The sequence below is a fragment of the Lipomyces doorenjongii genome (genome assembly GCF_038497915.1).
Source record: "Lipomyces doorenjongii strain NRRL Y-27504 unplaced genomic scaffold V1508scaffold_31, whole genome shotgun sequence".
NCBI classification, from domain to species: Eukaryota; Fungi; Ascomycota; class Lipomycetes; order Lipomycetales; family Lipomycetaceae; genus Lipomyces; species Lipomyces doorenjongii.
Genome location: NW_027118098.1, coordinates 87,120 through 106,191, shown reverse-complemented (window position 1 = coordinate 106,191; position 19,072 = coordinate 87,120). Strand labels below are relative to the sequence as shown.

Sequence of the window (19,072 nt, the reverse complement as noted above, 5' to 3'; positions counted from 1 at the left end):
TATACATCCACAAGTATAGCATGCTGTCGCATCTAGTGCTCAAACGCGAAGTATGAGCGGCAATGGGTTCGAACTGTCATCGATCGAATATAATCAATCTAGTTGACTGTCTTCAACAATTCAACAACAGAACTACAATGTGGAAGTTAAGGACATCTGGAATAGCTAGAGGGGTACCCGGACTGCGGCCAAGTATAGCCTCCGGGCAGATTTGGTCTGTCGTTAGGAATCCTACGCGATACCGACAGCAACAGCAACCATTCTCCGCTACAGACAAATCCAGAAACACACAGCAAAATCACACAGCTGGTACTCTGCAAGCACATACGCATACTCACGCGAATGGCGAGATCAGCGGTGATGGTCATGGGCATTCACATTCGCATTCGCATTCTCACTTTCACTCTCATGATCATTCATGTAGCGAAGTGGCAAGGACTAAAATTGCGATAGACAGGCCTACGTATAATATCACGTTGACATGCAAGGTCTGCAACAATAGATCGAGTCACTTCATGTCACATCAGGCCTATCACCAAGGTACGGTGCTTGTGAAGTGTCCCGGATGTAATAACAGGCATCTGATCGCAGATCATTTGAAGGTCAGTCCCAATTGTCGGATTCAAGTCCTGTTTGCTAACTGTGACAAAGATTTTTTCCGACACCCGTATAACAGTTGAGGACATTATCGCAAAAGACGGTGGAGTCGTTCGGAAGGGCACAATGACGGAGTACAGAGGTGACATTACTGAATTTACTGAATCTCCAGTACTGCCCGACGATACGAAAGGAGAACAATAAGCTTACTTAAATCAGTTAAATTTTTGTCCATAGAAATACATATATTTGTATATAAGATACCATATGTAACATGAATGTACAGTATTCGAATGCCCAAATCATACCTTGTATTACGAACCGATGATAAATAACATATAAATAACATTTAACATTACCCAACCTTTGTAGTCATGAATTTGCTATACACCAATCAATCCAAACGAAGTTATCAATCTCAAGCGATATTGCCAATAAACGGAGAGGCCATGTGGCTTTTAGAGAACAGTTACCAATAATACATCCTGACACGACGTAGAGCAAAGCCGGCATGACTTATTGCATGCAAAAAAACGCAACAGAAGAGTAATACCAAGTAGTAAAAGATACAATACTAATATTGCAAACACGCATTGATCGAATTAACTCAGAATTGGTAAGAAATTCCCGACAATCATCATGGGAATGTCAAAGACATCGCGCTTAATCGTCCAAGTGCATGCAGTCGGAATCTTCCTCCCACTCGGACTAAGTAATGTACACTCCATCATAGTTGCGCCCCTCGAGTCGCCAAACGCCAGCTTACTGAATCCTTCAAAATATTCCAATACAGATTGGTCGTCCATCAATTCGACCACAAACGTCCTTTTACCCAATAGCTGCTCCTTTGTCCATCCGGTTAATATGCAAAATTCTTTTCCAACAGCGGCAACCTGACCAGTTCGCCTCCAGACAACTGTTGGCGTGCCAGAATAAGAGATAAATTTCTCATACTCGAGTAATGTCCGCTGAAAGCACTTCTCCATGAAAATGAGATCTTCCTCTTTCAGAGTCTTGGTACAAGCGATAAAAGACGGGCGAAACGCAGCCATGCAGCGAGCCACGCGCATGAGATGTGGTCTGTCGAAGCGAGACTTTAAGTACGCAATTAAACCATGATACCCAGGTGTATACGAAAAAGGCTGTGTCACAGCCGCGTACACGGTTTCGGGATCGCGTCGGCGTCGAGAGGCAAGATGGGTGGGAAAAGCGGGGGATACAAGTGGCAGATTCGAGGTTGTAATCTGAAGTGGTTGGGGCATATTCTGCACAGGTGGTAGTACTGTAACCTCGCCACTAAGCGACGAGCCTTGTCTTGGAGCATGGTCAGTACCAGGTGTAGTAGGCGTCGGTGGACTGGCGCTGTTTTGCGGTGAATTATCATTCCCAGAGAGGAGCGACGCGAGCCCGCGCGAAGCCCAGTTGGAATCGCGGACAGACATCTCCGCAAAACCATAATCATATCCTTGGCTGGCATTAGCGCCAAGTAGATTTTCACTACCCACCAAGGATGACGTTGTAAGAGTCTCCTGTGGATTCAACGCATTTGTGTCGATCATATTTGAGAGATATGAGAACTCCATATTCGCGGTCTTTGAACCGAAGTCGTAGGTGCTAAGGTCCAAATTTGAAAACAAACTATCTGAACCTTCAGGACTTTCATCAAGTACAGGCTCAGTCACTAAGGACGACGGATCAATCGTATCCTCGCCTTTAGGAGTAGTAATCAATGCAGCCGCTTTACTGCTGACTTTTGAATTGTTCTTGACTGGTATAGTACTCAGCTTGGACAGATCAACCGGAGCATCGTGCAAATATTTCGCTTTCTTGCGAACGCCATCCTGACAGGTTGCTGATAAACCTCTCTTGATACATCGCTGGCATGGACGCGCATCGTCGCAAGTCAAATGAGCCTTCTGGCAGTGAAAACAGGCTCGAGATGCTTTCTTGCGTTTCGGTCTTCCAGTTCGAAGCTGCAATACTAGTCAGTGTACTTTTCTTTGCTGTCTGTAGAACACGAAATATGCGTACACTTATTCCACTACTTTTGGCCATAGCAGCGGTCATGGGTAAAGTTATGCCGGAGGCCGTGGTGACTGTCCCAGATGTTGAGGTAGACGATGCGGGGGACATTGTGCATGCGTGTCGTGTGCTCTGTTAATATACACAAGATCACCAAGCCCAGAGCTGGATGCCGGGCTTCAAATACCAGAAAATATCAAAAGAAATATTGCACTCTGGTGAGTCATGCTTCTTATGCGGGAAGCACGAAACAGTTTGTTGTGTGTGCAGCGTGGTAATATTGCAAGATACAAGTGAAGATGCCTAAAGAGGACGGCTGCGAGGAGGAAAATCATGTCTTTGTCATAATGCCGAGAAATAGCAACCATTCGTTGATGGATATCAGCTGAGTGGCAAAAGGTCAATGTGAGCTTAGTCTAGATTTCGCCCGGTGATATCTGCACACCTACTTTTGATATTTCGAATTGTGCGGAGAAGCGATCACGGCTTCTTGTATCAGCTTCTAAGTGCGAGGAACCGTTAAGGTTTTACTAGAGGCTGACATTGGCATTTTTTTGTGCCAATGAGGCGCACGGTCCGAAGTTCAGGCCCTGGTATGTTTGCGGGCTTGAATATGGTCGCCACATTCAAACCTTACTTCATGCGCGAGTATACGGCTTCCTGCGTACATCCCGTATGTCCGAGCTATGCGTTGTACTTCATACCATATAGCACTGTATCTGCGCTGCCGTTGCGCACTTAGATATTTACTCCGCCTGGGTCACAATCTGCTACCAACTAACTTGGGTTAGCAGTTCCCTTGGTATCACTCCTCTAAGTTATATTGGGATAACATTTGTATTTTCCAGTTGCCTTCGGGCACTATTCACTTGATTTGTACAGAAGCGGGAATTGGTGATTATATAATACTCTGGTCAGTCAATATATGCGTAAGAACCACATCCGCCGTAACGAGAAAAGTCGGGTCAGTATCAGTGGTCCTTACTCCACAAACTCGATTTCGTCCATGCTCTAGAAAATCTAATCTTGCTGCTAGCAGGCTACCATAGACTGACTCACGAAATCAGTGAATATTTGGTGTTAGTTATTTGTCGAATAATCGGATATGACTACCGTATCTACAAAGGACAATAATCCACCGCCGGTTAGTTCTAATTCATTCATGCACTGCGAGACTGATTAGCACGTGCGCTATCATACTTATTATCGTCAAGGCAAACCAAGCTAAACGTTGATTTACTGACGGCGACTTTAGCCACCTCCGTGGAAATCACTAGTTGCTGGTGGCATCGCTGGTGGTGTTGAGGCTGCCGCTACGGTTAGTATCCAATTGTCATACTACAAATCGTCGTCCGCAGGCAGGACACTAATGTCGTTGTAGTACCCGTTCGAATTCGCAAAGACTCGTTTACAACTAGTAGACATATCGAAAGTCGCATCCCGAAACCCAATATCACTTGTATTGCGCGTTGCCCGAGAGGAAGGTATTAAGACAGTGTACACTGGATGCTCGACGTTGGTCATTGGATGCACGGCCAAGGCCGCTGTGCGCTTCCTGGGATTCGATTCATTGAAGAACTTGCTATCCGATGACAGCGGCAAATTGTCTGGAGCAAGAGGTGTTCTGGGTATGTATTTCGTGTGGTTTGGCACAAGTTTACAAATGTTAACATTGATAGCTGGTTTGGGTGCTGGGGTTTTAGAATCCGTGTTTGCTCTCACACCATTCGAAACAATCAAAACTGCACTTATCGACGATGCGCAACGACCGAATCCGCGATATCGTGGTTTTGTTCACGGGACTTACACGTTGGTCAAGGAGGGTGGTGTAGGTGCGATCTACAAGGGTCTAGTGCCTGTCACTCTTCGGCAATCGTCGAATGCAGCTGTCCGAATGGGTTCATACTCGTTCCTTAAGCAAAAGGTGCAGGCAATGAATAACGATGACCCCAACAAGCCGTTATCAGGAGCCACAACTTTTCTTGTCGGCGCCATTGCTGGCATTATCACAGTGTATACCACAATGCCATTAGATACGCTTAAGACCCGAATGCAGTCCTTGGAGTCGAAAAAGGAGTATAGGAACACGCTACATTGCGCCCAGAGATTATTAAAAGAGGAGGGTGTGAGAACGTTTTGGAAAGGCACTACTCCACGACTAGGACGACTAGTGCTGAGCGGAGGTATAATTTTCACGATATATGAGAAGGTCATTGCTGTCTTGTAAGGTTTGGCCATAAAACTGTCTTCCAGCTGCATATATAATATATCTATAGAATAGATGGAATATAATAAAAGCTCTGTTTTTGTATTTTAGAATCAAAGGTACATCAGCAGTAATATGCATTCTGGCCTTCAGTCCTTGGCAGGGGCAAGGTTTCAGCCATTATTCCATTTTTTTGGTCCGAGAAGCGCAAATTTTCTCGCCGAAGAATTGACAGAGAGTTGTGTTTTATTGTTTAGTTACTTCCAAAGGAAGGTACGGCAAGATTACCTGCGGGCTACGGTTTAAAAGTCTGACTGCGGGTAATAATAAATAGATAATCAGCCTCTCTTTAGCTAATATATCTGATGCATCCTGATCGTATTTGATATCGTTTTCGTTCCCATTAGTACGCGGACAATCACACGTGATTTAAATTTAGGAGGTATCTAGCTGTAGATCATATTATTAGAAGTCGTGGTTGGCATCAAGCAAAGGCCATTGGCAGCGTTGATGAAGGCATTTTAAATCATTCGCCTCGTATGACGTAAGGAGATCAATTGATTTTCCAGATTTAGATTTTTCGTGTAACTCATATCGACATTTAGATAGGAGATGCGCTAATTAGGCTGAACTATCTTTGCGGCGGATTTTTGGATGGAATTACTATGTTCTCGCCCAATCGACGCCGGTAGCTCATTTGGCGAGGCGATAACAGTGGAAGTGACAATTGTCAGTTATTCTTAGCAAGAATTTGAACACCCACGTGTTTATAGATGAGACGCGAGTGACAAGACGTGGCCATCATTATCAAAGCACTTTGTGATTTGGTTCGAAATCTGATGACTAATGTATGGCAGTGTGACTATAATGAAGCCGGCAGGATAACGTTCATTTTACAGTCTTTCGGCATGTACTCAGCCTGCTCGGACAGCCTAATGACGACCCGCGCCAATGCGCAGTTATAGTTGATAGTCGGTTGCTCGAGCAGCGTGAGATGCGTTTGCCCGATTTTGCGCGCAACATCTCAATCCTCGGGTCTGCCGGTTTCACGCAGTCTAGCGAGGTTAATAGATTCATCCCGGGGGATTATCTTATGCAGACGGAGTTGTTCTTATCCCGGTGGCTAAAGTTACGCACAAAAAGGAAGAAGATAGATGATCGACATTTGAAGTCTTGCAAAAGGGCGAACTCATTGGTGATGCTATGAAGTGGTGTGGAAGTAGTCATATCTCTATTCATTCTACCAGTAATATCAGATCTTCTACATTTCTAAAATACAAAGAGCGCCACCATATTTCTATGCCAAGTATGTCTATCAAAATCTGCTCAATGCCGCATTCACCTACTTGAAAAATTCATTCGACTCAATCTGTTTAAATCCATCTTCTGCCAAAAACTCCTTTGCTTTCCTAATGTCATTCATGATCTCCTCAATTAGCGCCTCGACGCTCGCGAAATTCTGCTCAGGCCGAATATATCCCAGCACAGCAAGTTTTATATCCGCACCATAAAACTGTTCCGCAAACTTGTGCACAATGTGTACCTCCGCACTTGGCTCGCTGTTTCCGTAAAACGGATTCCAGCCTACAGACATTACCATCGGCAGCACGACACCATCCTCCGGCACTATGCTTTTCTCGGTCCGGACTATCTCCGTGGCAGGCGGTTTTGGGCCATTCTCTTCAGGTGACGAGTGTCGTACCAGTGTGCCGTATGCGCCCGAAATCTTTGCCAGCCCGAAATAAATACCGGTCTGGCCTTTAGGAATCCCCGACGCGAGGAAGTCGGACGCTGGGATGTTTGCTGTGGGAATGCCCAAATCTGAGGACCCGCGTCCGAAGCCGCCTATCACGTGGGAGTCTATAAACACAGGATACGGAGGAACAGGTGGCATCTCTATTATTGTCGTGTTCTAATTGACGTCGTAATTTCGCAATAGCTGTAATTGCTGGCACGTACCGTTAACCGAATGCGTGCGACAAGAAATTAAAATGTGACCAAAACGGGAGGCGAGTCTTTTCAGAACAGCGCCGCCGCCCCACAGAACTTTGTAGACGTCGCGTGGCATGCCAACCGTCGATCTTGACCCCAAGTTCGTTAGTCCTTGATGCATAGTACTTCCCTCAAGAAGCTGTATTCTGCATTGCAATGTTTGAGGATAATTGGAAATACTATCTGCAAGTGCGATGGAAATACTCTGATGACAACAATCAAAGAAAGGATGATTATCTCAATTAGGAGTATCGATTTTTGGAATATTCTATAACAGGCTTAGTTGTGAGAAATGACTGCTAGTCTCGAATACTACTATTTTATTTGCGCTGGTATGTCACTGCATGTACGTTTATGCATTCTCTCAGATTATTCAGATTGGCACTCGGAACTAGCAAACACCGTGGCACGCGATCAGAACCACCACTTTTTCCGTTCCCGGTCGTGACTATCACTATTATAATAGCACCGGTCTTGTGATTAGGCATTTTATTATGCATAAATGATATGATGTCAGTATCACACTGAAGATCAGTCAACCTTCCGGACATATAGCTGATCAATTCTCCACTTACTGCTTATCTGGTCTACATTCTGAATCTCTTTTGCTGATTTTTACAATGGCATCCCTTGCTGAAGCGCTCATTGCTCGCGGCAACAATGCACTCAACGTCAACCCTCCTATGGGTACTACTATATCCCTGACGACGCATGGCTCAGACTGGTATTGGACTGTATTCAGCGTCATGTGCGTCTTCGCCATTGGCTTCATAGCCTCCGCATTCATGATGTCGAGACTTGAGCGACTCTTTAATTATCTTGCTATTGGCGCCGCCATGTTCATGGCGCTTGCTTATTTCTCAATGGCATCTAATTTGGGAAACACCGGTGTACAAACCGAATTCAGTCATTATCATGGCGGCGGAGTACGTGTTGTTTTCTTTGCTAGGTCAGTATCACATTCACATTACTCTTGCATGGACTCTACTGAAGACAACAGATATATCGGATGGTTTCTGGCAGGGCCCCTGGTCTTGTTCTGCTTAGCTCTGTTTTCGGGATTACACTGGATGACTACTATATTCATGGCCGGATTGCTCGAAGTCTACATCGTATCCGGACTCATCGGTGCACTAGTCGCGACATCCTACAAATGGGGCTATTTCACGTTTGGCGTAGTAAGTGTTCGCGATGTCGGTTAAATATGGCAACTGTTAACAAACGACAGTCCGCATGGATAATAATTTGCTACCACTTTTTCGGCCCTGGCCTCATATCCTCGCGTAATCTGCATGCCGACATCCGCGCGCCGTTTCTCATCGGCGCAGGTGCCATTGCGTTTATATGGTCATTATACCCCATCTGCTGGGGGCTGTCGGAGGGCGGTAATGTCATCAGTCCAACATCTGAAGGAGTCTTCTACGGGATCTTGGATATTCTCACTATGTGCGTGCTGGCTTACTTGATCTGGATGGCTGGAGTATTAGGGATGGCAAAATTCGGTATTCGATTCAGTGATCGTGCAGCGATTGGGGAAGGAGGAGCTGCGGCGGAGAAGCCTGCGTATGGCCATGAGCAGCAGCGAAGTATTGATACCGGGACAACTGCTACGGGTGAATACCCAGCCCGCGGACCAGAGCAGACGCAAACTGGAGTTGGAGCAACAGCAGGTCCCGGCACTGGCGCAGGCACGGCTGTTGGTGCCGGCACAGGTGTTTCGTCTACCAACCCGAGACCGGGCGCGGCTGCGCAGACCGGGCAAGGTACTCAAGAATACGCGTATGAACGCGATCGAGAACAATTCGACACGCTGTATGATCCAGGAAATCCTACTACAACGAGCGTGCGGCGAGATGCTCTTTTAAACAACGATAAGCCTAGCATGGGCCCGAGTGGTCACGCCAAAGGTACGTCAAACGGAGTGCGTTCGGAGTCGGATAAAGGCAAATTCAAATTTTCCGCCATGGCGACCGGCGATCGGTGCATTATCGCGAGCGACCGCGGAGCGTTCACAGCGCCTGAGGGGCGTGTAGAAATACCGGTGATGTGACGAATATGGCCCGGATGGCTACCGCGTCTACTGCCGGCGCGATCGAAGACAAGATCGAGTATTTCCGTATGTGACACTTAATGAAGAGGTACGACTGGAATGGCTCGGGACTCGATTTCGAATCAACCTCTTAATATTCGCTTGCTAATTAATTCTGTGATTTAATTGTGTAATAGGCTGGAATGGGATAATTAATTTGGTAATTTTAATTTGACACCTTAGCTGTGAATTACAAACGTGGTCTATTCAACACGTAAAATATCTACTACTTACGATATATTACACTAAGAAACAAACACTGTACATCGTACGACGCATGTCAACTTCAAACGGGTAAACAACAAAATCAACGACTTTTGAATATCCAGTCCCAATATCATAAACAAAACAATGGAAATATTAATTATATTTAAGCTTTAATTTACTTAATTGACAACAGCTTGACGTCGAACGTGAGAGTGCTGTTGGCAGGGATCCCAGGTAGAGACTTCTTTCCATATGCAAGTGGAGCCGGAACAATTATTCTTCGCTCGCCATTGGCGGCCATGCCCTTAACACCTAGATCCCAGCCTATTTGACAGGTTAGCATGATCCTAGTTACAAGAAAGACAGACATACCCTTAATAACCTCGCCTTTGCCGAGGGTGAAAACAAATGGCTTGCCCTTGGTATTACTGTCAAAGACTTTGCCATTACTGAGCTTCCCGATGTATCGCACACCGACCTTCTGGCCGTTTTTCGCACCGGCGCCATCACCGACTTTGCGGTCCTCGATTGTGAGACCGCCTTCAAGCTTCTTAATCTGAACCGTCTTCGTAGGCTCAGCAGTCTTATTTGGTGCGCCAGAGCCGGTTGGTCCCTGCTCCAAGTTCTTGGCGAACGTTACCTTCTTGTCCTTCGGGCTCTCCTTCTCCAAGGGAGCTGGCGCCGCGGAGCCATCAGCCGCCTTCAACTTCTTCGCCTGCTTCTTCGAGAGCTTTTCAGCACCCTTCTTGTCCTTCTCGATCAGATCATCAAGGCTCTTGTCTGTCACCTCTTCGTCATCGGCCGGTCGCTTGCCATTTGTCTTTTTTGCTTTCTCTTTAACAACGGCCTTAGCTTCCTCCTTCAAAGCCTTGGCTTCCTTTTTAATCTCCTCGTCGTCGCTCTCCAGCTCCTGCATACGCGGATGTTCGTCAACGGAATCCAATTCGTCACTCTCATCCTCGTCGCCATACGCGTGAATCAGCTCGTCCTCATCGGGGGACAAATCGTAGTCTTCATCGGACTCGGATTCGGACTCGTCATAGTCGTCTTGTCGGTCGTAGGGGTGGTCGACGTAGTTGCCGATCAGGCAGACCGTGTAAGAACCGGTGACTTCGAAGAGAATTTCCTCATCAGGCGTAATCACTAAATCAAGTGGTTGTTGATAGAGCTAGACTTAGTTAGACAAAATTTCACCACATGGATGGAAGCAGCTAGAAGACTTACGGATTGAGGGGAGAGAGTGCAGAGAACGACGTCCTCGATTTCGTACTCGTCCTCATCATCATCCCCCTCATCATCGTCCCCCATCTCGACGTCAGCATCCTTCTTGCTCTCCTTGACACCATTTGTCTTCTTAGACTTCTTCTGCTCTTCCTCCTCTTCCTCTTCCTCTTCCTCATCATCTTCATCTTCATCATCATCGTCATCATCCTCCTCCTCATCACCTTCAAAATCTTCATCATCCTCATCATCCTCATCATCCTCATCATCACCAAACAACAACCCACCATTTGGGAAGGCAGCAGGCTTCTTCAAGATCTTTAAAGTGCTAGGCGCCTTCTTATCGTCCACCGCCTCTGGATCGATAGCCGCCATCGTGATCCGTAACGTAACGGGAAATTCTTCCTCGCTAGCCGTAACGGGGACGCCTGGTGGAACTTTCAAGGTATAGGTAGCGATTGGGAGTAGTCCTGACATTATTGTATAGTGTACTGTGCTGAATAAGTAGTAAGGCGGAAATTGGTGTGGATTGGAGAGAGAGAGAGACAAGAACGTGTAAGTTTCAGTTGAATGATGTGGGAAAACAAAAAATATTTTTTTTTGGTGCTCCCAAGAATTTTAATGGACGCGGCGCTCGTGCGGCACAGAGTTTTCCTCCCAACGGACCAAACAGTACAAAGCCCCTCGAGGCAGAACGAGAGCAAGATAGAAGGTCTCAAACCGAGTCATTATTGTTGTACTCGATTCAGCAATTCCATTACCAACATATATATATATATTAAGTCATTATCTTATACCAATCAAATACTCAAAATAAAGTAAGCAAAAAACTCCATCAATACCCACCACCTACAATATCTAACCGCGTCCCCATGTCAAGCAGTTATCCAAGTGCTTTACTAAATGTTAATGTACCAACCAACAAATTACGTGTCCCAATAAATATACAAATTCAACAATTAACATCCAGCGCAATTTTGTATATGCCACCGTCGTCGAAAGACTATTCTAGTTCAGAGTCAGAGGACGAGTCTAGAAGAGAGCCGTCGTTACCGCGAGAGGAGTCTGAGGTCTCCGATCCACCTACGAGTGTATCCTCTTCGTCTTTGCCCTCGACGTCTTTTGCGCCGACAACACCCCACTCTATACCAGTAACCTCACGGAGGCGCTCCAGTGTCCGCGTCATAGGTGTGAACAGTCCGAATTCTCGATGTTCGCCATCGTATGCATGAAGCATGCCGACAACACCGAGTCCAGAAATGCCGTTTTTGCGAAGGATCCACGCGCCAGAGTCACCGCCTGTTGCAAACATACCGGATGGCGCAGCGGCGACGACGAACTCGGACGATTGTAGCGCGCCGTCGGCCCAGTATATCAGCTTCGGACCGTTCAACTTGCCGGTGGTATATTTCGAGGTCGAGCCATACTTGAAGACTTCCAATCCGGGGACGAGCCTTTTGACGACTCCACGGACGGTCAAGTTTGTAAACATGAGCGATGGGTCGAATTCTGAGAAGGGAACATCGTCGCCAAGATTATTCTCCATAGGTTTGAGACCTTGACGACACCGGACAATGGCGACATCTGAGATCATACCGTTGCTGAGCGTTCGCTCACCCCATAAAACCTCGCCGAACCGGGGTGGGAGGGAACGGCCGGTAGTGCGTGGATAGTCGGCGTCGATAGCAGAAACAGCACGCTTGAACGCACGACGTTCCTCAGAGTGGGCAGGATAGCGGCTGTACTCCTTCAGAAGGGTCTCACGGTACATATTAATCAGAACCGGAGATGGGACAGAGACAAGCGGTCGTCGTACTGTTAGGTGTGAGTGCTCATTCACATACATACTATGAAAGGTTAGCTCTTACCTCTTGTTTCTGTGAGACAGACGTGAGCGCATGTCATAGCAAAAGCACTTTGTGAGTAGGCAGCGACGGATGGATCATTCGGGTCAACCTTTGGATAGACGTAGCCACCGAGAGTACCGCTCAGCGTTTCAGCGTCTTCAGTTGCAATCGACATCGACATTGGCGGTACTTCGGAGTTACTGGTACGGAAGGGCGCACGGAAACCGCCCATCGAGACCCTCGACGGCTTCTGCTGATGTCCATGTGTGGAAGAGGGTGTGGAGTGGCTACCAGCAGCGACCAGGATCCTGTTCTTTTGGCAGAAAAAGTGGATGTCATCCGCGACGTCGTACAATTCTGCAACGCTTTCTAAATGGGCAGGTGATGGGGAAGGGACACCGAACAAGACGGAAATAACGGCGAACGACTCAGAAAAACCGCGAGCGATGGGGGCGATGAATGCACCATCTTGCTCGGATAAGACTGGATACCGTGGCAAAATATCCATCAGATTATTGAGACGATCAAGTGTCTTCGACGCTGGTGTATCAGGTGTGCTGTACTCGTTGCCGACGGCAAAATTGCGTGGCTGGGGTGGAGCCATGCCGACTGCATACGCAGGCACGAGCTTCAACTTGACGCCGAGTTCTGACGCAGCGCGCAGAAGCACACTGCGTGCTGACGCGTACGGAAGACCGAGTAGCAGATTATCTGAGAAGTGAAGAACGACTTTGAGAGCGGTAGCGAGGGCTGGACAGTTGACAGGCGAGAGATGAAGAGCAGGAATGTTGTGGTGAGAGCAGGCCGTGATTGTCTGGCGGATGCACTCAGTGATGGTGGCCGCAGCCTTGGACAAGTCCATCATGTGCCGGCCAACTTGACTGAGGACTGATTTGACATCGCCCGCCAGCGCATTGAATTCTGATTCCAATGACCGTCTGTTTTCCGCGATAATAGCCATGCCTCCGGAAAGTGGAGCGCTCGGACGAAGTGGCATTGCGATGCCGGCCATAGGAATGCCATCGAGATTGCGCATACCATCTGGCGCGACAACATGCGCAGAAGACATGAGTCCGCCCTCATAGTAGTCATCGGCAATAGGAAGACTGAGACGCGAGCTGGCGATAGACTCTCCCGAGATGGAAGACGCCGACGAGAACGACGGCCAGGAAGCTCCGGACGAGGAAGTGCGGGTGGATCTGACCGACGGCGCGTAGGACCGCGAACCACCGGAATAAACAGAGTCGACTTTGCGGCCATCTGTCGCCTGACGATACGGCAGCTCCATCTCGTTCCACGGCGACGGGCGAGTGAACGGAACAACAGGGCACACCTCAGGCAAAGACAATCGCGAGTTTTGATTTGGCTGCGAAGGCGACTGCGAGGCAGCCTCGTCCTCCCGCGACTCTGGAGGCGCCATTTGGAGGCCGGACAAAGAGATGCTCACACTGAGATGGCAAGCAAAACGAGATTCACGGGAAAACTGAGGTGGTGAAAGTTGGCGATCAGTGGACGATCAGTAGGAGTAACCTAGGAGTGGAAAGGTTAGTATATCAGCATTGGGCATATTCCGGGGGTGAAGAACCAGAAGTGGACACAATAAGTGAGACTAAATGTACGGCAAAGATAGTCCCAAAACAGAGTGGTGTGAGCCCGATCTCGGCGGCTGCCTTCAAAAAAGAACTGCTGCGCTAATCCATATTAGTTCTAGTGGAGCCGTGCGGCACCAAATTCATTTGCTGGTCGGTAAATCTGCAAATAGCTGGTGCCATATACTCTTCAAACTTAGTATGGAAGATGCCATAATTTGGTAGACCAAAATATCAATAATAGGTGACTAACCTTTTCTGGTTTCGTGCGTGCGCAACCGAAGTTGATTGTCTGGAATTAAGCCAGCTCTTAATTCGATCGATCGCGAGTTCTGCATTACTGAATAAGGACATTACAACCGAATGTCGTGGAACGTTTTCTCTTAAATCAAATGACTTCGCATCCTTAATCCGTCTTGGCAACATTGCGCCCGTCCCTGCGCGTTAAGTTCGTCTAAATTATGAGTCGCCTCTTGCAGCAGCGTATGATATAATTTGTTCACTGTAATCAAGGTAAATACAATTAGATGAAGGTATGCATCCTCTCGATAGCCTTGCAAACGCCAAGGAGACATTCCGCAAATGATTGTACGTTGAGAAGTAATTTGCATAGTTAGATTTGTAAGATTGATTTGAGTGCATGTTACCCATATATCCAGTTATAAAGTCGTGCCAACAATGAAATCTCATAAACTATCGATGAGAAATTAAGCGGCCTTTAATCACCTAGATTTTAAGGCTTCAAACAGAAACTCCTTCCATCTCCGGCTTACCAGAACTGGATTTGGCAATATCGAAGTCTCTAGAACTTTTGCTCTCTCGACCAGAAATACCGACTCAGGGGTTCAAGCATCCCGGGCGCCGCCGAGTGCCCGCGGCGTTTACCAAATACTATGATATAAAATCCTGGACGCGATTCTAATCCCATAGGCGCGAAGTATTGGAATGAGTCCAATTGAATGAATTAGAGTACAATAGGTGCGTTCACATCTCTTGAATAGGCATGGAATCAATAATACTAATCCTTCATAGAAAGAATGACAGCATCAAAGCACTCAGCCCTAGAAGATATCCACACCAAGGTGGCCCTCTCGAACCGCGTCCGCGCGGCAGTCAGTTCGCCGATACTCATTCCTCCGGCAAACGTCTACCTCCGCGATGGCCGGTCGGCTACCATCTATGCATTCGTCCGGTCAGAAGACGAGACTGAAATCGAAGTATGCACTTCATCTACGGAACGACAAATCATCCCCGCAGAACATGTTGACAATATTGTGCGTGTATTGGCGAATCTGCTGAATCGAGAAATTGAGGGTGGGCAAACTTAGTATGTTGCTTCTGTCCATTTCCGCACCTTCCAAGCGTATATTCTTGTTTTGGCTCACATCCGCTTCAGTCCTCAGGAACATCCACTCACATTCAATGAATTCAAAAACTACTGGTTCGCGGCGTTCACCGCGGTAATGGTTTTAGATTCCCCAACCGGTTCGCCGGAGACGTTCACGTTCGAAGACGCAGATGATCGTGTATTGGGCACGTTTTACACAAAACCTAATTACCCGGGAATATGCGGCGGGATATGTAATGGTGGATTCTTGGTCAGCGAAAAGACTAGAGGACAGGGTGTAGGTAAGATTTTGGGGAAGCAGTACGTCGAGTGGGCGCCGAAGCTTGTGAGTTCTCGGTATCCAGTTTTCAGTAATCATGGTAACTAATGTGACTTAGGGGTATACCGGATCGATCTTCAATTTAGTATTCGAGACGAATATTGCGAGTCAGCGGATATGGGACAGCTTAGGCTTCGAGAAAGTCGGACGAGTAAAGAAAGTCGCGTGGGTCAAGGGCCATGAAGATAATGGTCCGGTCGATGCGATTATCTATGGCATGACGTTCAAGACTGATTAGTAGATGAATTTGGAGCATGTTTTGGTGGACTGCGGTTATAGATATTAATGCATGCGCAAGTACAAGTTATTCAATTTATTTCGCCAAATTGTTTCACGGTCAGAAGATGATAGAGTGCTGCGGAACTGCACAAATAACGTAACAAAATATTAAAACACCAGACAATGAAGTCCAAACAGGAAAATATATCAACACCCTGTGGCCATAGCTTGAATAATCATTCTGTACCTAGGGGTTGCGTCATTGCTCTAAACACTTCATAGGTTTCCCTTCAGCGTCACTAGGCCAAAGTCTTATGCAACAGATCTGCCATATTCTCTCCAGTGTGAGCACCGCATATTTCTGTAAACTCAAGAACATATTCCCGATACTGAAAATCAAGGGTCATCCAATGTCCAATCACTCCTAACATGGCTCTCGAATTATTGCTGGTCCAAACATCCAGTTCTTCAACCACTTGCACAGTAAATTCCCAGTCAATTCGACGAGCTAACCTTCGGCGGCCTGTGAACGGAAGTGAGACACCCGGTAGATCGTCGAATCTGCTGGAATGCCGGGGATTCAATTGCCATGAAGGCCATATCATCCAGGACCATCCAACGCACCAAATTCTGCTCTAAGATTTTCGCTACGTTATCCTTAGCATTTTTCCTGAACATTGTAGCAACCGATTGCTGCCTCATTCTCCTTTTCTCCACGCCAGGATCATCGCCGCCGCTAGATGGAATGCCATGCCTGTTAAGGTGAAGTTTCATGTTGCTTGTGGACGTCGCTCGGGCAGAATCTGTCGTCTTCCAATTACACATTGTGCATCGTATCTCCCTATCTTCTATTGGTCCTTTTTTACCTCGCTTTGGATACCATAACTTTCCAGGAAGGGAATTGATGCTGAAGTGCGACCACAGTGAGAGATTTTGGCTTTTGGTCGGAGGCGTTGACGACTGATCCGAAATGCGAGAGGATTCCGGCAGCTCTTCAACCGACGAAATTTGTTCCTGAGAACAGTCTGCGCTTGTAGGTCTGCTGAAGTAGCATAGCTTGGAGTCCATTGACTTGCCGAGTCTTTATGCGTAATTGGCTCACTGCCCTCAATTGGTAAATTCAATCGCGACTTCTTCGTGATCCGTTCAGACCTGCCTCCTCGTCACTGCCGTCATTAAGCAGGTGATAGTCGATTCTGTTAGGGTGCCGAAGACGGTCGGATATGGCAACGGATAACACGTCCACCCCGCTGACAGTTGAGATCTCACAATCGCTGTCAGACATCTTGTTGTAAGATAGGATATTGGATGAATCTCCAAGGGATTGAAAATTGGCAGAATAAGACGCGTCGTTGAGTTATTCATTGACGCGGTACTCCTTGACGCGTCGTTCAGTTACTCATTGACGCGTCATGATTGGCTAAATTAAAGTTCTGTTACTACGCTAGCGTTTTGTCAAAATTACGAGTAATATTCGTTATTCGTATTCGACGTTCCGAGATTTATTCCTTACGAATAAAGGAATTTCTGCGAATACGAATAACGAATACGAATAGAGTAAAATGTTATTCATGTCCATCCCTATATGTTAATTAAGCGCATTAGTGCAGATCGCGGTATTCTTTTATTATCTCCAAATGGAAAATCCATAAAAGCCTACTTCAGTGAAATTCCGGGATACATTAGTGCTTAACTATGGGACGAAATGTTTGGCGGTCAACGTTACCCTACCTTTTCCCTATGCTTAATATTAGGCTAGCTGAATTCGGTATGGTGCATCCAGTTTAGTCCCATAATTGTACCTGTTCCCTACAACGAGATTTTGTTACGTCAACAGAATCGTACATAGTCCCTTGAAAATGTAAATGCTCATAGCTGCTCTATTCTAAATCGTTTGCACCAATTTTTATTTGAAAATAATAAAAATTGAGGGACCTCTACCACGAAGAAAATTGCGGGTACGAAGGTCCTTAACTATGGGACAACCGAATTATTAAACACAGGGTTTTAGGGTTTTAAAAGGGTAAGGGTTGAATTACCTAAAATGGTTAGTGTATATTGTTATTGAAGCTAGTTTGCTTTAGACACAGTAACGCGTAGCTGACACGTTCAACGTCAACACACTTTCTCGATAACTACAATTGCACTAAATCCCACCAGTCAGTTAGAAAATATCAATGGGTCGAAGATCGAAGAGGTCACATAATGGAGAAGCGAATTCGAAGAAACGCGCTTGCTTTGAGTCATGCGAGGAGCAAGACAATCTTCATGAGAAACCTGAAACGACACGCGACGAAATAGAATTAGGAATTGAATCAGACTGCGAGTTTGAAGAACTCGAGGTTCCAGATGAAGAACTAGCTATGATTCAAAGCCTCAACAGTGAGATGGCCGACACAGCTCCTATCGATGCTCTAAGGATGCAGATAAGTATCTGAAGACTAGCTCCCGTCCTGGAAATTCAAGAACGTCCCAATATAGAAGATATACACAGGGAAAGGACACCACTGGCATGAAATCATTGTTCGAGTATTTCAAACGACCCGATAATGATAACTTAGAGGCTCATAACTTAGAGGCAGTAGCCCTTCCGAACGATCTCCAAAGGAAATGATTTCTGAGATTTTGGCGCATCTCCAGCAGCCCAACGATCAGAGTCGTGAGAATCAACTCGCGGTCATTCTTCGATACTATCAGACTCTAATTAAGAATGGCAATCAGAAGATGAATGCTTCTCGTGTAATCTCAGACCATACTTTCTTCAGAGGGGAATATATGGCAACAATCATCTGCACATGGGCAACGCTGTATGAGAATACGCGAACGCTAGCGCCCAAGAGTTTGAGAGGGAAGCATTCAAAATTCAGGTGTCTCTTAGTCGACGAAGACGTCAAAGCACAATGTTTGGCATTTTTTCGAGCGCTTCCACCAAATTCCAGAACAGCAACTAAACTACAGTACCATTATCAACAGGTTGTCTTTCCTTCCGTCATTGGAAAGATTGGTCGGGCATCAATATCTTTGACCACAGTGACAAAATATTTAGACAAATGGGGATTCTCATTACAGCACCACGCCCAAGATATTTATTATGATGGGCATGAACGAGAAAATGTCGTTGAATATCGCGAAAGCTGGAGTAAAATGATGATGTCTTTACGATCCAGGATGAAAGAATTCGAGGGTGAAAATTGCGAGAACGTCATACTTCCAGCATTGAAGTCTGATGAGAAAGAGGTTGTGTTAGTCACTCATGATGAAACCTACTTTAATAGCAATGACGACAAAGCTCGAACGTGGATAGCAAAGAATGAGTCTATCATTAAAAAGAAGGGCCAAGGAGTTGGTATGATGGTCTCAGATTTTTACTGCGCGTGCCACGGTTCTCTCAATGCAAATGGCGAGAGAGCGAGTGT

The 19,072-nt window shown here is 46.5% G+C and overlaps 9 protein-coding genes across 9 annotated transcripts; 4 read left to right on the top strand and 5 right to left on the bottom strand.

The window, feature by feature from the left end:
* The first annotated feature begins 19 nt into the window (after positions 1-19).
* On the top strand, positions 20-1,019 carry V1508DRAFT_419122 (DNL zinc finger-domain-containing protein). Its single transcript, XM_066940554.1, has 2 exons — positions 20-602; positions 652-1,019. Exons 1-2 carry the CDS (start codon positions 63-65, stop codon positions 799-801), a joined length of 690 nt encoding a protein of 229 aa, XP_066795264.1. The 5' UTR covers positions 20-62; the 3' UTR covers positions 802-1,019.
* On the bottom strand, positions 825-3,056 carry V1508DRAFT_371877 (uncharacterized protein). The gene is made up of 2 exons (XM_066937498.1): positions 2,629-3,056; positions 825-2,570 (listed from the first exon to the last, which is right to left on the bottom strand). Exons 1-2 carry the CDS (start codon positions 2,728-2,730, stop codon positions 1,200-1,202), a joined length of 1,473 nt encoding a protein of 490 aa, XP_066795263.1. The 5' UTR covers positions 2,731-3,056; the 3' UTR covers positions 825-1,199.
* A 365-nt stretch (positions 3,057-3,421) lies between these two features.
* Positions 3,422-5,060, top strand: V1508DRAFT_419117 (mitochondrial carrier domain-containing protein). Its single transcript, XM_066940553.1, has 5 exons — positions 3,422-3,583; positions 3,659-3,763; positions 3,875-3,937; positions 4,001-4,247; positions 4,299-5,060. The coding sequence occupies exons 2-5, from the start codon at positions 3,725-3,727 to the stop codon at positions 4,844-4,846; spliced, it is 897 nt and encodes a 298-aa protein (XP_066795262.1). The 5' UTR covers positions 3,422-3,583; positions 3,659-3,724; the 3' UTR covers positions 4,847-5,060.
* Positions 5,061-6,034: 974 nt separating this feature from the next.
* V1508DRAFT_419113 (riboflavin kinase-domain-containing protein) lies at positions 6,035-7,092 on the bottom strand. Its single transcript, XM_066940552.1, has one exon. It carries the CDS (start codon positions 6,717-6,719, stop codon positions 6,168-6,170), a length of 552 nt encoding a protein of 183 aa, XP_066795261.1. The 5' UTR covers positions 6,720-7,092; the 3' UTR covers positions 6,035-6,167.
* Positions 7,093-7,264: 172 nt separating this feature from the next.
* Positions 7,265-9,078, top strand: V1508DRAFT_160626 (uncharacterized protein). The gene is made up of 3 exons (XM_066936071.1): positions 7,265-7,766; positions 7,818-7,995; positions 8,046-9,078. The coding sequence occupies exons 1-3, from the start codon at positions 7,438-7,440 to the stop codon at positions 8,865-8,867; spliced, it is 1,329 nt and encodes a 442-aa protein (XP_066795260.1). The 5' UTR covers positions 7,265-7,437; the 3' UTR covers positions 8,868-9,078.
* Positions 9,067-10,898, bottom strand: V1508DRAFT_456265 (uncharacterized protein). Its single transcript, XM_066942647.1, has 3 exons — positions 10,338-10,898; positions 9,486-10,281; positions 9,067-9,437 (listed from the first exon to the last, which is right to left on the bottom strand). Exons 1-3 carry the CDS (start codon positions 10,809-10,811, stop codon positions 9,289-9,291), a joined length of 1,419 nt encoding a protein of 472 aa, XP_066795259.1. The 5' UTR covers positions 10,812-10,898; the 3' UTR covers positions 9,067-9,288.
* A 439-nt stretch (positions 10,899-11,337) lies between these two features.
* Positions 11,338-13,250, bottom strand: V1508DRAFT_404799 (peptidase S64; the record flags this gene model as incomplete). The annotated part of the gene is made up of 2 exons (XM_066938653.1): positions 11,338-12,149; positions 12,203-13,250. The coding sequence occupies 2 exons, from the start codon at positions 13,248-13,250 to the stop codon at positions 11,338-11,340; spliced, it is 1,860 nt and encodes a 619-aa protein (XP_066795258.1).
* A 1,557-nt stretch (positions 13,251-14,807) lies between these two features.
* V1508DRAFT_404798 (acyl-CoA N-acyltransferase) lies at positions 14,808-15,675 on the top strand (the record flags this gene model as incomplete). The annotated part of the gene is made up of 3 exons (XM_066938652.1): positions 14,808-15,097; positions 15,167-15,443; positions 15,496-15,675. 3 exons carry the CDS (start codon positions 14,808-14,810, stop codon positions 15,673-15,675), a joined length of 747 nt encoding a protein of 248 aa, XP_066795257.1.
* A 405-nt stretch (positions 15,676-16,080) lies between these two features.
* Positions 16,081-16,941, bottom strand: V1508DRAFT_404797 (uncharacterized protein; the record flags this gene model as incomplete). Its single annotated transcript, XM_066938651.1, has 4 exons — positions 16,081-16,164; positions 16,281-16,695; positions 16,759-16,762; positions 16,809-16,941. The coding sequence occupies 4 exons, from the start codon at positions 16,939-16,941 to the stop codon at positions 16,081-16,083; spliced, it is 636 nt and encodes a 211-aa protein (XP_066795256.1).
* Positions 16,942-19,072: the final 2,131 nt, after the last annotated feature.

Bases quoted from the DNA above. Each gene is read 5' to 3' on its own strand.
- V1508DRAFT_419122 (XM_066940554.1), top strand. From the start codon at position 63: ATGGGTTCGAACTGTCATCGATCGAATATAATCAATCTAGTTGACTGT. The intron at 603-651 runs GTCAGTCCCAAT...ACTGTGACAAAG, and splicing joins TGATCGCAGATCATTTGAAG to ATTTTTTCCGACACCCGTAT.
- V1508DRAFT_371877 (XM_066937498.1), bottom strand. From the start codon at position 2,730: ATGTCCCCCGCATCGTCTACCTCAACATCTGGGACAGTCACCACGGCC. The intron at 2,571-2,628 runs GTACGCATATTT...CTAGTATTGCAG, and splicing joins CCAAAAGTAGTGGAATAAGT to CTTCGAACTGGAAGACCGAA.
- V1508DRAFT_419117 (XM_066940553.1), top strand. From the start codon at position 3,725: ATGACTACCGTATCTACAAAGGACAATAATCCACCGCCG. The intron at 3,764-3,874 runs GTTAGTTCTAAT...CGGCGACTTTAG, and splicing joins AGGACAATAATCCACCGCCG to CCACCTCCGTGGAAATCACT. The intron at 4,248-4,298 runs GTATGTATTTCG...TAACATTGATAG, and splicing joins TGGAGCAAGAGGTGTTCTGG to CTGGTTTGGGTGCTGGGGTT.
- V1508DRAFT_419113 (XM_066940552.1), bottom strand. From the start codon at position 6,719: ATGCCACCTGTTCCTCCGTATCCTGTGTTTATAGACTCCCACGTGATA.
- V1508DRAFT_160626 (XM_066936071.1), top strand. From the start codon at position 7,438: ATGGCATCCCTTGCTGAAGCGCTCATTGCTCGCGGCAACAATGCACTC. The intron at 7,767-7,817 runs GTCAGTATCACA...TGAAGACAACAG, and splicing joins CGTGTTGTTTTCTTTGCTAG to ATATATCGGATGGTTTCTGG. The intron at 7,996-8,045 runs GTAAGTGTTCGC...AACAAACGACAG, and splicing joins GCTATTTCACGTTTGGCGTA to TCCGCATGGATAATAATTTG.
- V1508DRAFT_456265 (XM_066942647.1), bottom strand. From the start codon at position 10,811: ATGTCAGGACTACTCCCAATCGCTACCTATACCTTGAAAGTTCCACCA. The intron at 10,282-10,337 runs GTAAGTCTTCTA...AACTAAGTCTAG, and splicing joins GCACTCTCTCCCCTCAATCC to CTCTATCAACAACCACTTGA. The intron at 9,438-9,485 runs GTATGTCTGTCT...CCTGTCAAATAG, and splicing joins CAAAGGCGAGGTTATTAAGG to GCTGGGATCTAGGTGTTAAG.